The sequence below is a fragment of the Heloderma suspectum genome, chromosome 13 (genome assembly GCF_057233095.1).
Source record: "Heloderma suspectum isolate Gila_16-S chromosome 13, 16-S_ref, whole genome shotgun sequence".
Taxonomy (NCBI): Eukaryota; Metazoa; Chordata; class Lepidosauria; order Squamata; family Helodermatidae; genus Heloderma; species Heloderma suspectum.
Window position 1 is genome coordinate 25,042,390 of NC_139470.1, and position 17,229 is coordinate 25,059,618.

General features: G+C 47.8%; 1 protein-coding gene across 2 annotated transcripts in view; it reads right to left on the bottom strand.

The window, feature by feature from the left end:
- Positions 1-11,844, bottom strand: part of GCN1 (GCN1 activator of EIF2AK4) — a 91,863-nt gene extending 80,019 nt beyond the window's left edge. The window contains exons 1-7 of one of the 2 annotated variants that reach the window (XM_084820490.1): positions 11,758-11,844; positions 7,982-8,084; positions 7,585-7,648; positions 4,798-4,929; positions 3,530-3,638; positions 2,071-2,169; positions 836-970 (exon numbers count right to left, since the gene is read on the bottom strand). In XM_084820490.1, the coding sequence (XP_084676616.1) occupies positions 836-970; positions 2,071-2,169; positions 3,530-3,638; positions 4,798-4,929; positions 7,585-7,648; positions 7,982-8,084; positions 11,758-11,775 (660 nt within the window). In that variant the 5' untranslated portion in view covers positions 11,776-11,844. The remainder of the gene's footprint in view (positions 1-835; positions 971-2,070; positions 2,170-3,529; positions 3,639-4,797; positions 4,930-7,584; positions 7,649-7,981; positions 8,085-11,757) is intronic. The other variant, XM_084820489.1, reaches the window with a different exon arrangement.
- Positions 11,845-17,229: the final 5,385 nt, after the last annotated feature.

Genomic DNA, 17,229 nt, shown 5'->3' on the forward strand with positions numbered 1-17,229 from the left:
CCTTCTCCTCCATGAATTTGTCTACCCCCCTGCTTTAAAGCCATCACTATATGCTGAGGTACTGAATTCCATAGTTTAACCATGTGCTATGTGAAGAAGTCCTTTCTTTGATCTCTCCTGAATCTCCCACCAATCAGCCTCATGGAACAACACCATTGGGTCTAGTATTATGAGAGGAGAAAAATGTCTCCCTATCCACATTCTCTACACCATGGTCAAAGAACAAAGGTCAAAGAACAAAGATGTACCAAGACAGGGGTTGACAAAAGGCAGATCTCCAGATGTTTTGGGCCAGCTCCCATAAGCTCCTGCCAGCATGGCCAATGGTCAGGAATGCCAGGAGTTGAAGTCCAAAACATCTGAAGCACTGCCTTCTGCCCAACCCTGTACTAAGGCATTTCCCCAACGCAATGTCGTCTTTGTTTACATGCCCAGCAACACCACACTGGAGCCGGCACCACTGGTAATGCCTGAGGAGGCCCATCGCTGCTCAAGGCCCCACTCCAGACCCCTTGGTGGCCACACAGCTGCAATCTTTATTTTCCAAAAACAAACGTGCAAGAATTTCTGGTCCTGGAACATTTTGGGTTAAAAAAAGGGAGCCACAATGCACCAGAATCTGAAGGTCAGGGGCACTGCTTTTCAGAAAAATAAAGATGGCAGCCCTCAGGACAGCACTCTGCCAAAGGCCTCTGCAATCCTGGAGCCAGCCCAGCCTGTTTATGTCCCACTTGCTGATTCTATCTCCTGGGTACAACCTCAGCCTGCACCACTGCCGGGAACCTGCTAACCAGTCACATCTTTCTCCAGTGCCCAGCCCAGGCTCCATACTTGCCTTGTATCTGTTAATGATGCTGAGCTCTTTCTGGCTGGTACAGAATTGCACAAGCAGGCCCAGCATGGCTGCATAGCCCTGGTTGGCTTCAAGGCCAAGGATGACGGAGAGGTATTGATCCACCAGCCCAGGATTCTGAGGAGAGGAAACAAGCAGCATGTCAGGAAGCTAAAGCAAGGGGGCCTAAATCAGGCTTCCCCAACCTGGGGCCCTCCAGATGTTTTGGACTGCAACTCCCATCGTACAATAGTAGAGTTGGAAGGGACCTCGGAGATCATCTAGTCCAACCCTTTGCTCAATGCAGGCTCTGCACTGCAGGGTGCAGCCACAGCACCCCTGACAGATGCCCATCCAGCCTCAGCTTAAATATCTCCAGTGAAAGAGAAGCCACCACATCCCGAGGCATTCTGTTCCATACTGGCAGGGGTATGACAGGAGTCATCCAAAACATCTGGGGGGCACCAGGTTGGAGAAGGCTGGCCTAAATCATCATGACCTGGGTCACACTTTCAGAAGATATACTGTACTGATTTATGGGATCCTGATTGACTTAAGTCCCAATTAAACTAGATTCGGAACCGCCCAAAGTGAGACAAGCCACAAATGGATCAGTTGTACAGTTTATCGATTACATAAAGATGGCAGAAAGAATATACAAAGAAAGCTCACGTCCCTTCAGTTGACAAAGCAGGCACATTTGCCACAGCTGGTTGTATATCTAGGTCCCCAAGATATAGGGGATGTTCCCCCGGGGCTGGCAAAAGTTCTCAAGGCTGGCAGTGCACGCTCCCCTTTGGAACGAGACCAAATTGGTTTGCTTTGTTCTCAGCTTATATAGTCCTCTCTCTCAAAGAGGAAATTAAGTGCCTGAGAAATTAATTGTCTTTCCTGTGAGAAAGAGCCCCCAACATTACAGTATAGGAGGGGGAGCCTCCCAGCTCATGGGCGAGATAAAACGCTACTCCCTTATCTTAGAGGGATGAGGGAACCTGGCAGATGTACAGTTGTTGACCTATGGAGCTGTTCTTGCTTGGTACCAATTACGAGTGTAGAAGAGGCACACTAGAAAAGCTGCCCATCAAGGGGCCTACCTTTTGGTTAGCTAAAATCTGCTCACTGTGTTAGGACTACATAGGTCTCTATGCATCTAACACACTATACAGGATGCAGCTGTGGGAGCTCACTAAAACTCCTCGCCAGTTCTCTCAGTATCAAATCCACTACATGTACTTCACCTCTTTCCACAGTCTATTCAGTTTCTTCACTGCTCCGTCCACCACAGGCTTGCGAGAACCACCCAGAACTTCTAACAAAAGCAAACACTGAACTTCCACCTGAGAGAGAGAGAGAGAGAGAGAGAGAGAGAGAGTCTGTATAAACAATCACTTATCCCCAATGGATTCTGAACCTATCCCTGAGCTTATCTCGGATTTGTTTATATCCCTGGCCAGCAACTAATTCTTAACTGGGGCCATATTGCAAACTGAGAAAGGGCGGAGTGGCCAGAAACACTGGCTCCATCTGCTCCAGCTTTCCCCAAGGTGGCGCCCTCCAGGTATTTGGGACTACAATTCCCATCAGCCCTGCCAGCATGGCCAATGGTCAGGGGTGATGGGAGTTGTAGGCCAAAACATCTGGAGGGCGCCAGGGTGGGGCAAGCATGTCTACTCACCGACTCCCACATGAGTGAAGTCACAGGCAAGAGGCACTTTCAGCTAGGGATGTGCAGATTATGTTAAATCCGTTCTGTCTGTTTCACTGTTTGGCAACAGCGTAAATGAAGCAGATAGCTTTGCATACTGTCATACAGCAAGGGTGTATAAATATACAGCCACAGCCAGCTGTTCTCAGCATGTATGACTATGGGAGATTGATTCATTGATTCTTCCCTCACACACACACACGCGCGCGCACACACACACACACACACACACTAAAAACATCTCTCATATTCATGAGATACCCACGGCCTGGGAATAGCAGAATGATAAGGGGGTAACAATACCCTATTCACATAAACTACTAAAGTGCATAGAGTAGGGGTGTCTAGAAGGTAGATCAGTATCTACTAGCAGATTGCTGGATGATTTGTGGTAGATCTGCAAGTGTTTCCAACTCCCAACTGTTTAATAATAGCAGCAAAAGACCTTACCCCAACCCCTCTCAATGAAGCTGTTAGAATCCCTGATTTATACTAAATTAGATGCAGATTTGTACTTGTCAATGCCAATCTTCCCCAACTTGGCAGCTTCCAGATGTGTTGAACTACAACTCCCAGAATCCCCCAGCCAGACTGGGGAAAACTGACATATGCAAATCATCCCAGGATATAACGCATGGGGTACATTCGAAAGCTCCACCCTCTGAATTTTGCATGTGGCTCCAGCTGGTGGACCTTGGTGTCCTGGTAAAAAACAGACATCTGCCCATGTCCAGTTGCAGAGCCTATATGTGGCGAGAGGAGAGGCCTCCTTCCCACACAGGCACACCTCATGCCCTCATACTGGTGATGTGGTGCCTACACAGGTTCGCCCACTGTCATCTGTGGTCCACACCCCACTGCAGCTTTGAGGCATTTTCACCCCTCAAGGGCTAGAAGTCCGAACCAGGCAATAATGGCAACAGTACATGGACCTACTATAGGTAACTTGCAGTCAAAGGACACACATCAAAACCAAGGCCAAGGATTCTTACTAGTTTCTCCCATGTTTCTCCTTGTCTCTTGTCATGCGTGGGGAAGACAATGCGAACAAGCAGACACGTCCAGGACAGGGCCAGCAAAGCGGCAGATCCACTGCTTTTACTGACAGAAAAGGGAACAAAGGAAATGAGCCTGTGACTCCAAACAATACACACCAACCACAGCAAATCATGGCCAGCCACATTTCTCGGTTTGTTTTAACGCCGACAGCCCTTCCCCACCCTTCTTTTGCTCTTTCTTGTTGAGCCGTAGTCTTTTTTTCCCTTGGATTCTGCCCTGCCGCCCCTTGACCCCACTTAAGGCCAATACAGACGGAATGCTAACCGTGATTTAGGGAACAGGCCACAAAACGGCGCATAGGCCCTATCGTCCCACCCACCCTCCTCCCATTTTTCATGAGAATTCACCCTCTCCCCCTCTGCTATGGTTTGGCATTACTTAACTTTCATCAACCCTGGTTCAAGGAATGGTAAACCCTGGTTACGTGTGCTCCTAAAGCAGGAGTTGGGAACACATGCTCTGTGGGCCGCGTGTGGTCCTCACCCGCTCCCTGCCACTACCACCAGCCCTGAAACCCCAGTGATTCTGGTGGGAAATGAGGCACTCAGAGAGCAAATGCCCTGTTTCCCAGCTGAATGTGCTTCCAACAGCCTGCCAAACAGCTGTTTAGTAAGCTTCAAGGAGCCTCATTCTGCTGGGAAACAGGGCCCGCACTCTCCTGGTGCTTCATTTCCTAGCAGAATTGCTTGGTTTCTAATGGTATAACCCCTTGCAGTGGGGAGGGTGCAGCCCAAGAAGTTTCTGGATTGGCCAATGCAGTCCTGCCAACCCTCTGAAGTTGCCCAGTCCCATCCTAAAGGATTCCCACTTCAGAACCATTTAGGAGAAGCCTTGATCGGAATTAGAATATCCTCAGTCTAGTCTAGTCTGACTAGTTTTTGAAATAGTCAGAACTAACTTTAAACCACAGAAAAGAGGGTTAGCAGGAATTTATGGGAGGGGAAAGTGGGGAAAGGGAAGTATGCATTTCCATGGTACAGCTTTGGCAAAAAGTTCCCATCCTGAACAGCAATGTTCAAAAGAAAACTGTACCCGCCCCGCTAAAACAGCGTCTCACCTGCTCTATCAAAATAAGCCAAGAAACACTGGAGAGCCCTCTCACAAGAACAAAGCTTGTATTCAAGGCAAGACAGAGAAGCGGACAGCCACCTTTCCAAGGCGTGGCTCCCCAAGTCGCAACAGGACTGAACTCAGCTCTCACCTGGGTCCTCCAGACTTGCTGCTGATTCCCGAAGACTGCAGGGATTGCAGAAGGTTCTTTGCCGTCGCTTCTGGCTGGCGTTCGGCAAGCTGCTGAAGGGCTGCTTGGAGGGCTCTGCGGGATGCTGCATCTCTGACGAGAGAACAAGCTTAAGGGATTAAAGGAATAATAACCGGCTGCACATACTTAAGATTTTGATCCAAAGCTTCTTCAACAGTCTTTGTTGTTTATCCGTTCAGCCGCTTCCGACTCTTCGTGACTTCATGGACCAGCCCACGCCAGAGCTTCCTGTCGGCCGTCGCCACCCCCAGCTCCCCCAAGGTCGAGTCCGTCACCTCCAGAATGTCATCCATCCATCTTGCCCTTGGTCGGCCCCTCTTCCTTTTGCCTTCCACTTTCCCTAGCATCAGCATCTTTTCCGGGGTATCCTGTTTTCTCATGATGTGGCCAAAGTACTTCAGTTTTGCCTTTAATATCCTTCCCTCAAGTGAGCAGTCTGGCTTTATTTCCTGGAGTATGGACTGGTTTGATCTTCTTGCAGTCCAAGGCACTCTCAGAATTTTCCTCCAGCACCGCAGTTCAAAAGTGTCTAGTTTAGTAATAATCTGCCATTTAGCAGATCAGCCTACTAAATACATCTACATATCATGGAACCTCAACAAGGTGCCTTTTCTCAGGTATTGAATGAAGTAGAAGGTAATTTTACAATGAGATAAAGAAGGGTGACAACACATTTTTATATGATAAAACTAGCTTTAATAATTTCCGCAGGGGTAAGCATGTTAAGTGTGTTGCAGAAAAACTAACTAAGGGAGCAATCCTATGGCCACGAGACACTGTCTAGAGGGCCATAGGATTTTTCAGTTTCTGGGAAGTGAGGTCAGAGCCAGGGCTCCAACCTCGGTTCCCAGAAACCACATTTCCCGCCCCTTCCCCTACCTAGTTGGCGCAGTTCTCTCCATGCCAGCTACTTCTCTGCACTTGGAAACGGATCACAGAGAGGGCAAAAAGGGGGCGGGGGGGACCGCGGAAGCCACTTCATGAGGCTTCATATGCGCAGCACGGCATCCCTGACTCCCACTCCAAAATTGCGTGTCTAGCTGAAAATACAGGGCAGCCAGAGCTCCAGCTGCCCTGCATTGGATAGGCAATGAGTTTGGAGGCTGACATCTATCTCCATAGAATTGTGCTCTAAGAGTCCTGTGGCACCTCAAAGGCTAACACATTCATTGTAGCATAAGCTTTCATGAACTACAGTCCACTTCATCAGATTTCCATTTCCTATTAAAGAAACATACTGGAACCAAAGTAGCCTCAGAACATGAGTGAGTATGCTCATAACTTGCAGTTCTGCCAATTAAAATTGACCTGCCAATTTTAAAAAAGCTGTAGTTGATTATTCTATCAATTGAAGCTTGCAGCCTTACTTCAAATATCTAATTAACTGAAACCAGCTTGCTTTAAAAGAATCTGTTTTTACTGCTTTATCTTGTGTTCTTATCAGCAGTTTAGCAACAGCAGCCTTTATGAGCATCCAGCAGCAGTAAACAGAGAGAAGGCCTTCAAAGTGGTGGCTTCCCATTTATGGAACACCTTCTTTCTCTAGCCAGACTTGCCGCATCAGCTGGGCATCAGTTTGGTGTACATCAGGCTGAAGCCTTTTTATTCTCCAAGGCTTTTAGACTGAAAACAGCAGGGATGCAAATTACTCAATCTGCCTTTACCTGATTTTTAAAATTGTTTTATTTATTTAATTTCTATACCGCCCAATAGCCGACGCTCTCTGGGCAGTTTTAATTGGACTGATTGGCATAATCCAGTTCAGATATATTTTAAATGGAAAAGCAGAACATAACTGAATGAAAAAAAATAAATGCATAGATTTCTATAGTGAAGGGCTGACTTATTAGGTCTTGCACCCCCGCCCCCCAAGAACCCATTTCTCTATAGCAAGGGTGGGCAACCTTTTTCAACCTGTGGGCTGAATCCAATCTCTGAGAAGGGGCCTATTCTAGTGGTGGGTGGGGCTGAAGGCAAAGGGGTCAGAGCTGAAAGTAAAAGGGGTGGGGGGGAAATAAAAAAAAATACCAGCCTATTTGAGCTTAACGGCACAATCCTATGGCCACTAGACAGCTGCTAGATGGCCATAGGATTTTTTGGTTTTCAAGAACCAACCTCGGAGCCCATGCTCCGAGGTTGATTGCCAGAAAACCACCTCCCTGCCGCCTCGCATGCTGCCTTGTAGGCGGTGCGGATCATCCTGGGCTCCGCACTCAGAAGAGCAGTGTGGAACAGGAGGAAAGGGGATGTTCCCAGGGGAGGAGATGGCAGAAGCATCGTTACGATGCTTCTTATGTGTCGTCCAGCCAGAACCCCCTGCTCTGAACTGCTCCAGCTGGAGTGCAGAGAAGATCCCCTCTGCACTCCATCCGCTCTGCATTGCATAGGTGGTCGCCTCCGAGTTTGGAGCTGGCCGCCTATCCCAATAGGATTGCTCCCTAAAATTCTTACTGCCAGTAACTAAGCCATAGGAGAAGCATTTCAACCTTTTAAAATGGGGAAAAACTGCACAAAAACCAGGAAACGATCAAATGATTGGTGGTTGGGAGAAAGGAGCGTGGCCACCTGGGGAACCCCAGAAGGCCAGATTGGGGACTTAGGAGGGCTGGATTTGGCCTCCGGGCGCAAGGTTCCCCGCCCCTGCTCTATGCAGGCTACTTGATTCTACACAAATCAGAGAGGTTTTGTCTGAATCGAAGGACTGATGCTCTGACCCCACACTCTTACCTGTATCGATGCAGAGTGAGGCAAAACAGCTTACAGAGGCCTTTCACCGTGCCTTCCGGCAGATCTGAAACAAATTGACCCCAAAGCGTCAGCGGTGAATCAAGACCAAATGACATGTGATGTTACACACAAGGTTTAACACTGCAATCATTTTTACTGTAAGTAGTAGCTGTTGGGGGAAGACAGTCACAACTGGAACCATAGCGTGTTGGGGATGGTGGGCGGTGGAGGTAAATCTTCCCTCCTGCATTGCACTCCTGATGAAATCTGGGCCCCCATTACTATTTGGCACAGGAAGGAAGCTTCCACTGGCATCAATGAGGAGCTTCATTTGGCCCAGAGGCCTCCAATGGCTGAACCTCTCAGTATTCAGTGCTTTTGTGGGGAACGTGAATACCTTTTCCAGTGATGCATCTTCCAAGTTCACCGAGGATCTCTCTTCTTTCCTTCACGCTAGATGTGGTTACTTTCACTGCAAATCTCTTCAGTGCTTCAGAAACCTAAACAGCCAATTCAGAGGGTGGGGTGGGGTAGAATAGTTTCTTGTTCAGTCCCTCCAGGTGCAATAGACAACTAAAGGAACACACTCACAGATCAGCCAAACAAACCAAGAATACTTAAAAAGAAAAAAAAGGATAGACCCATGCTACTGTACATACTCATAGGGAACTGCCTTATACTTAGTTAGACCACTCATTCACCTAACTGAGTACTGTCTACCCAGCTTGGCAATGGCTTGCTAGGGTTTCAGGCAGTTCTTTCTCAGCCCTACCAGTTACCTGAAACAGTGCTCAAATTAAATGGGGGCAGAAAGGGCCGCCACCCCCCTTTACTATTTGCAACTGATCCCTTAGATACTATTTTTCAAAGGCTGCATGGCAGGCCCATGATTTGGCTACAATAATGGGGAGTAATGGGATGGGGCTTGGGGATTTCATAAAGGGCCTCCCTACATTTTCACCCATAATTCCAGCACTGGCCTGATAAGTAAGAATTACCACCAGGCAATCAAGCAGCAAAAGCTGGTTTCTTTTAAGCCATGGATGACTAACACGAGCATGTGTGGACAGGGCAGCTAGTAAAATACGAAGCAGACTAGTATGGCCTTATTTGAAGGGCTGTTCTACTCATGAGTAACTTAATGACAGACACTGCAATTACATTCAAAGAGTCAGGTAGCACTAATACAACTTCTCTAAACAGATCCTTTGTCTAATTTGCTTCTCAAACTGATCTTTATCTGATCTTTAACTGATCTTAAGCTTTGTCCATGGAAAAAAGGCTAAAGACATCCCTAGGCAATAAGAAAAACACATCCAGGCAATCACACACCTCCCATTTCATAGCTGTGCTGTGTGCCCCCACCTCCATCAACCCGCCCCCCCCCCAAGATAGGAAAAACATGCAGGTCCAGTAAGCCAAGGAGGTTCTATATTCAAGTAGAAATATCAGAACAGCAGTTGGGAGATTCAGAGAGAGGAGGAGGACTATGAAATGCCATTGGCCTATATAATTACATATAGGTATGGGCTTTGGTGAGCTCACCCGGAGGGAGCATGTAAAAGCACAACAGAGCTCAAAGGAACCCCAGCAAAGATATGGGGGCAGGAGGGAGAGTGATAGAGATCCCCCACACTGGAAACACTGCACAAACTATTAGACACATAGAAACAGCTTAGAAATGAGTCGCAGAAAGCAGAAGCACAGAAGAAAGCAAGGAAGCCAGATTCCGGCTGGACATCAGGAAAAACTTCCTGACTGTTAGAGCAATACAACGATGGAACCAATTCCCTAGGGAGGTGGTGGGCTCTCCCACACTGGAGGCATTCAAGACGAGGCTGGACAGCCATCTGTCAGAGATGCTCTGACTTGGATTCCTGAATTGAGCAGAGGGCTGGACTCGATGGCCTTGTAGCCCCCTTCCAACCCTACTATTCTATGATTCTAATACTTTCTTTTGACTGTCCTGAATCTACTTCCCATCAGTTCTATTGCGTAACCCCAAGTTGTAGTCTATGAGACAGAGAGAAAATTACGTATCCCATTTTCTCCACACCATGCATAATTTTATTTTTACACTATCCTTTTTGAGATAAGAGAACCAGAACTGTACACACTATTCCAAGTGTGGCCATAAAGGAGGAGCGGGTATATGATTTAACACATATAAATTCAACCAGATCTTTCAACTTCCTCTACAGGCACTCAGTGGCAAAAAAAACTGGAGCAGAGGTGTCATAAAGACAAGTCTCAGGAAAAGTGGGGCAGCCAGGTTGAGGGGATAGCAGGGCATCCAATACTTGGGGGTAGTAAGGAATTTAAGGTGGGAACTGTAAAATCTAAGGAGTAGCAAAAGTAACAGAGGTAAGAGGTGACAATGCTTTTGAGAAAGTCAACATGTTCTCAAAGCAGTGGAAGGAATGATAAGTAGAGAGCATTTGGGAGAAGCAGGAACTGTACAATGATGAAAGAGACAATGTGATGATCCTACAGAAGGAACTCCACAACAGAGAATTACAGGCAGATCAATTATACAAAATGACAAGTTCAAGAGAGGCCATGGAAGTAATAGGTAGTAAACCCTACCTATTAACTTCTTCATACATTGCTCTTTATCACATTTTATCCTTGTTTTATTCCAAGATAGTCAAAGAAGAAGCCATGACCTCCTCCTCCCCTCCCCCACAAACTATATTGTTAGGTAGGTTAGGCTGAGCAATCCGTACTTCACAAATGGGGAAACTGAGTCCCAAAAGAGCCAATTCCCTCAGAACACCAGAAAATCAAGCCACATCCAAGAGAAGGGCCAAAAGCTCATCTGACAGAAATAAGTCAGTGTGGTTTATGTTGAACTCCTGAACTGAGTGTTAAACTTCGATCAGGTGGTGGCTGAAAAGATCCAGGTTTGAATCCCCAATCTGTTACAAAGCTAGCTGGATGACCTTGGGACAACCAATGAGCCTAACCTACCTCACAGGGCTGCCATGAGGATTCACTTTATTTATGTCATGCATTTACAATTTTCAGGACACACTTGAAACAACCCTAGTCCCAATAGCGTATTACGTTGTAAGTAAGCCAGAGCATACATAATTGAAATAATCACATATTCTGCTTATTATCCCTGCCTCCATTTCCCACCCCTTCCTCTGTTATTCCCCTTATTCTATTTCAGCGGTAAATCCCTTGGAGTCAGGACATGGCAAAGCTGTTCTTTCTAAAGTGTCATGTACATATATAGCACTACTGAAGTCAATGATGATTAAATATTATTAATAAATTATTATTAATAATAAAACTGTTACAACAGAACAGCAACATGAAGAATGTACCATCATTCCTCCAAAGAACTAGAGAGGCATACATTGCTGCTCCCCCACTCCCTTTAATTCTGTGCCACAGGTTAGACTGAGAGTTTGTGTTTGGCCCAGGATTTTATGGTCAAATGTGAATTTGAACCCAAGCCTCATCAGGTCTAGTCTCACACACTAACCACTACATGACACTGGATGGAGGAAGACCTTAAGTATGTTTCCTTGGCCACTTCTTATAATAAACAAAGTAAAGGGAAGAGCCCCTTGGACGGGTGCTCCTTCTGAGAGGTAACACCCTTGGGCAGGAAAACAAACCCCGATGGCGGAGGACGAGGGAAGGGCCACAGGCTCGGGCGTCTCCGGGTACGTTGGGGAAACAATCCTGTCTGGAATAATGGAGAGCCACTGCCAGTCCACCCGCTGCCCTCTAGATGTGTCGGACCACAGCTTGGACACAAGCGCTGGGCTGCAGTGGCCACTGCTGGCTGCGCGTGATGGGAGTTGTGGTCCAACACATCTGAAGGGCAGCGGGGTGGGAAAGGGCCGGCGTGGACCATACGGAGCTAAGCGGATCCATGGCTTGATTCGGCGCGAGGCATCTCCGCGCGCTGCTTCGCAGCTCCGAGAGAGGCGCCTCTGCTGCTCTCCTCAGAGGGAACCGGGAAATAGGCCGGGCGGACCCCTGCCTCAACCCTGCCCGGCCGTGAAGCTCGGCGTGGCGGGGGCAGGCGGAGAACAGGAGAGGCGGAGAAGAACACCCGGCCCCTCACGCCCAGGGAGCGAGGAGGAGTCGCGGCTCTCGCCTCTTCTCTCCCGCTGCCTTCACGGGTCTCCCCCACCCCCCTCAGGCAGCACCCACCTGCGTGTCAGCAGCCATAGCGCCGGCTCCGACCCGGAAGCAGTTGCGACGGCACGTCCGGCGCGTTTGGCGCAGCCTGGCTGCGTCACGGGGCTCGCGGCGAGACGGGAGGAGGGAGGCTGCGGAGTGCGCAAGCGCGCGCGCGCGCGCTCCTCCTGCTCCGCTCCCCTCCCCTCGGCGGTTGCTAGGCTACGACGAGGCCGGGCCTACGGGAGGGAGGGAGCCGCCCAACCGTTGCCTCCGCTGCCCTCAGTTCCAGTCGTTTTCTGCCACCTGGCGCCGCTGCATCGGGCGCCGGGGGACAAAAGAACCCAACGGCTGAACGGGGCCGGTGGCCACAGACTGCTGGGCGGAAGCCTGGGTGGAGTGGTGTACTGAGGCAGGAGACACGGGGTGGCTGCCGCCCTGAACAGGAGACACGGGATGGCTGCCGCCCTGAACAGCAGCATTTTGTTCCATGGAATCATAGACTAGTAGGGTTGGAAGGGGCCTACAGGGCCATCCAGTCCAACCCCCTGCTCAATGCAGGGAGCCAAGTCAGGGGCCCGCTTTTATTTATTCCATTGTTTATTTCATTTATATCCTGCCTTTTCCCCTCCTTAAGGAACCAGAGGCAGCATACGTAACCCTTCTCCTCCATTTTATCCTCGCAACAACCCTGTGAGGTGGGTTCAGCTGAGAGTCTGTGACTGGCCCAAAGTCACCCGGCAAGCTTCCGTGGCCGAGTGGGGACTAGAACCCTGATCTCCGGACTCCCAGTCCAACCCTCCAGCCACTACACCACGCTTGTCACGACTGGCAGCCATCGATGGTTCCCCCAGCCCCATGAATTTGGCTTATCCCCTTTTAAAGCCATGGAAGCCAGTCGCATGTTGTGGCAGCGAGCGCCATAGCTTCATGATGCAGTGTGTGAATAAACAGCTGAAGCATCCCCAGTTTGGTTTTGCGTACAAGTTGCACTATGCAAGAACCAGCTTCTCATTTCTCTTTTCCCCCTCCCAACTGCTGGGGTATATTTTAAAGAGTTTGCACCTAGCCTATGTGTAACCTGTCGCAGCGCACCTCCCAAGCAAGAGCCTGATCGCCACCTTGGCTTTTATAGGAGTGGAGGACAAGGCCCCAACAAAGAATATGAACATGGTATGCAGCAGGCAAGCATAGCGCCTTGAGCAATGAGGCTTGCAAACAGATTCTTCATAAGGACTGGGATGTTGGCATGTCTTTTTTTTAATCTGTTAAGCATCTGCCTCTACACAGCAGCAATAGCAACATGATGCCTTTATTGCCATCATCTGAGGTGGCGTAGCCACAAAAGCTTATGCCAGAATAAATTTGTTAAAGTGCCACAAGACTCATTGGTTTTGCTGCAATGATCTAAAATGGCTGTTGCTTATTCGGTCAGTCACTTCCGACTCTTCATGACTTCATGGACCAGCCCACGCCAGAGCTTCCTGTCAGCTGTCACCACCCCCAGCTCCCCCAAGGTCGAGTCTGTCACCTCCAGAATATCATCCATCCATCTTGCCCTTGGTCGGCCCCTCTTCCTTTTGCCTTCCACTTTCCCTGGCATCAGCATCTTCTCCAGGGTATCCTGTCTTCTCATGATGTGGCCAAAGTACTTCAGTTTTGCCTTTAATATCCTTCCCTCAAGTGAGCAGTCTGGCTTGATTTCCTGGAGTATGGACTGGTTTGATCTTCTTGCAGTCCAAGGCACTCTCAGAATTTTCCTCCAGCTACCTCTCTGAAAAAAGCATTCAAGTTTCACAAACCATAAAGCTGGCAGTGTGATGTAGTCGTTAGTATCAGTAGGAACAAGGGGACCAGAATTCAAATCTTTGTTTGCCCATAGAACTCACTAGTATCTCACAAGGTTGGTGTGAAGATAAAAATGAGAGAAACTCTTGTGCCCTGACTTCAGCTCCTTGGAGGAAAGGTGAGATATACACATAATAGTTTCCTGTTCAGGCTCAAGTAAGCACTGGTCCCAGATTTGAAAAGGATGATACATTGTTCTATGGGATCTTGATGCTTAACAGCAAGGGAGAACCATTTAAATACACAATGAAAGCATTCAGTATTTGTACCACAGACTCGGCAACTGCACATTTTGTCAAATCTTTTGAATTTCCATACTAAGCAGTCTGAAACTTTATGAATGGTTTAGCTCCTGGGACATACAATAGCCTGACCTTGTCAGCTAAGCAGGGTCAGCCCTGGTTAGTACTTGGATGGGGACCGCCTGGGAATCAGGCTTCCTGCACTGAGCAGGGGGTTGGACTTGATGGTCTTCTGGCCCCTTCCAACCCTATGATTCTGATCTATGAATGCCTCACTTCACCCAGTCACCCAAGTCAGTCCCAGCACAGCTTGGCCATGGTGCCACTCCCTGCACCCTAAAAGAACCAGGCAGGACACTGTCACCCCCACTCCTTTTCAGAGTTATCCTAACACAACATTGGCACTGTTGGTGCTGCTTCACTCGTGTACACATTTAGCCAGCCTGTCCTGCTTCAAGTCACACTACTGTAACACAAGGTTACATTTAAGAAGTCTACACCGATATATACAAACTTGCTGGATGGTAGTGCTAGCAATACAGTAGCGTATCTGACAGTTTTAAACCCTAGTATAAGAAGTACTATAGGGCCCTGCTGTTTCTATGCAGAGGCAGGACTGGAACTGGTGAAGACTCCTTCCACTGAAGGGAACCAAGCATGCCTTCATTTGCATAGCCCTATATCCAAAAGCAATGGGAGGACTAAGCAACTGGAGACCAGCCTTCAGGAAGTCGAAACTAGAGCCTGGCTCGCTATCCTTGATTTCTTGCTGAAACTAATCTTTCTCCCAACTGCTCTAGCTTCGCTAACCCTACAAGATAATTTGCAGTCAATACAGAAGCAAACCTGTGTGAAAAGCTCCAGATAGATGGATTCTCTTGCGGCCACCTTCTCTCTTTGGCTATAAGGCCAGAGTGTTCCTCAAGCAATGTAGTTGATGTTGAATGCCAACATGACCTAGGCCTAACCTCCCAACCACGTTTGACAGAGCACTCCAGCCAAATAAGCCAGCAAATTATCCATCCCTGTCCAGAAGAGTGTAGAGCTTTTACACTGGCATTGTTGTTGTTCAGTCGTTGTGTCCGACTCTTCGTGACCCCATAGACCATAGCACGCCAGGCCTTCCTGTCCTCTGCTCTCTCCTGGAGTGTGCTCAAATTCATATTCATTGCATCAGTGATGCTATCTAGCCATCTCATCCTCTGCCGTCCCCTTCGCCTTTGGCCTTCAATCTTTCCCAGCATCAGGGGCTTTTCCAGGAAGTTTTCTCTTTGCATTAGGTGGCCAAAATATTGGAGCTTCAGCTTCAGTATCTGTCCTTCCAATGAGCACTCAGGGTTGATTTCCTTTAGGATGGACTGATTTGACCTCCTTGCAGTCCAGGGCACTCGTAAGAGTCTTCTCCAGTACCACAGTTCAAAAGCATCGATTCTTCGGCGCTCAGCCTTCCTTATAGTCCAGCTCTCACAGCCATACATTACTATTGGGAAAAACATAGCTTTGATTAGACGGACCTTTGTCGGCAGGTGATGTCTCTGCTTCTTACTATGTTGTCTAGGTCTGCCATAGCTTTCCTCCCAAGGAGCAAGCGTCTTTTAATGTCATGGCTACAGTCACCATCTGCAGTGATCTTGGAGCCCAAGAAAGTAAAATCTGTCACTGCTTCCATTTCTTGCCCTTCTATATGCCAGGAAGTGATGGGGCCAGATGCCATGATCTTCGTTTTTTTAATGTTGAGTTTCAAACCAGCTTTTGCACTCTCCACTTTCACCCTCAACAAGAGGCTCTTTAGATCCTCTTCGCTTTCTGCCATTAGGGTGGTATCGTCTCTGTAGCTGAGGTTGTTGATAATTCTCCTGGCAATCTTAATTCCAACCTGTGATTCATCCAACCCGGCATTTCTCATGATGTACTCTGCATATAAGTTAAATAAGCAGGGAGACAATATGCAGCCTTGTCGTACTCCTTTCCCAGTTTTGAACCAATCGGTTGTTCCATGTCCGGTTCTTACTGTTGCTTCTTGACCTTCGTACAGGTTTCTCAGGAGACAGGTAAGGTGGTCTGGTACTCCCATCTTTCAGAATTCGCCAGTTTGTTGCGATCCACACAATCAAAGGCTTTAGCGTAGTCAATAAAGCAGAAATAGACATTTTCTGGAATTCTCTTGCTTTCTCCATGATGCAGCGAATGTTGGCGATTTGATCTCTAGTTCCTCTGCCTCTTCGAAACCCAGCTTGCACTTCCGGTAGTTCTCGGTTCGCATACTGCTGAAGCCTAGCTTGTCGGATTTTGAGCATAACCTTGCTGGCATGTGAAGTGAGCGCAATTGTACGGTAGTTTGAACACTCTTTGGCATCGCCCTTCTTTGGAATTGGAATGTAAACTGACCTTTTCCAGTCTTGTGGCCACTGTTGAGTGTTCCAATTTGTTGGCATATTGAGTACAGCACTTTAACAGCATCATCTTTTAGGATTTTAAATAGCTCAGCTGGAAGACTGTCATCTCCGCTAGCTTTGTTGTTAGTAATGCTTCCTAAGGCCCACTTGACTTCACTCTCGAGGATTTCCGGCTCAAGTTCAGTGACTGCACTCTCATGGCTATCAGAGACATTAAGTTCTTTCCTGTATAGTTCTTCTATGTATTCTTCCCACCTCTTCTTAATCTCATCTGCTTCTGTTAGGTCCCTGCCTTCTTTGTCCTTTATCATGCCCGTCTTTGCACAAAACGTTCCCTTGAGATCTCCAATTTTCTTGAAGAGATCTCTAGTCTTTACCATTCTGTTGTTTTCCTCAATTTCTTTGCATTGTTCATTTAAGAGGGCCTTCTTGTCTCTCCTTGCTATTCTCTGGAAAGCTGCATTCAGTTGGATATATCCTCCCCTTTCTCCCTTGCTTTTCGCTTCCCTTCTTTCCTCAGCTACTTGTAAAGCCTCATCAGACAGCCACTTGGCTTTCTTGCATTTCTTTTTCTTTGGGATGGATTTCGTTGCTGCCTCCTGAACAATGTTACGGACCTCCGTCCATAGTTCCTCAGGCACTCTATCAGGTCTAATCCCTTAAATCTATTCCTCACATCCACTGTATATTCATAAGGAATATGATTTAGGTCATACCTGCATGGTTTAGTGGTTTTCCCTACGTTCTTCAATTTAAGCCGAAATTTTGCAAGAAGCAGCTCATGATCTGAGCCACAGTCAGCTCCACGTCTTGATTTACTGACTGTATAGAGCTTCTCCATCTTTGGCTGCAAAGGACATAATCAATCTGATTTCGATATTGACCATCTGGTGATGTCCATGTGTAGAGTCGCCTCTTGTGCTGTTGGAAAAGGGTGTTTGCTATGACCAGTGGGTTCTCTTGCCAAAACTCTTATTAGCCTTTGTCCTGCTTCATTTTGTACACTAAGGTGTCAAAGG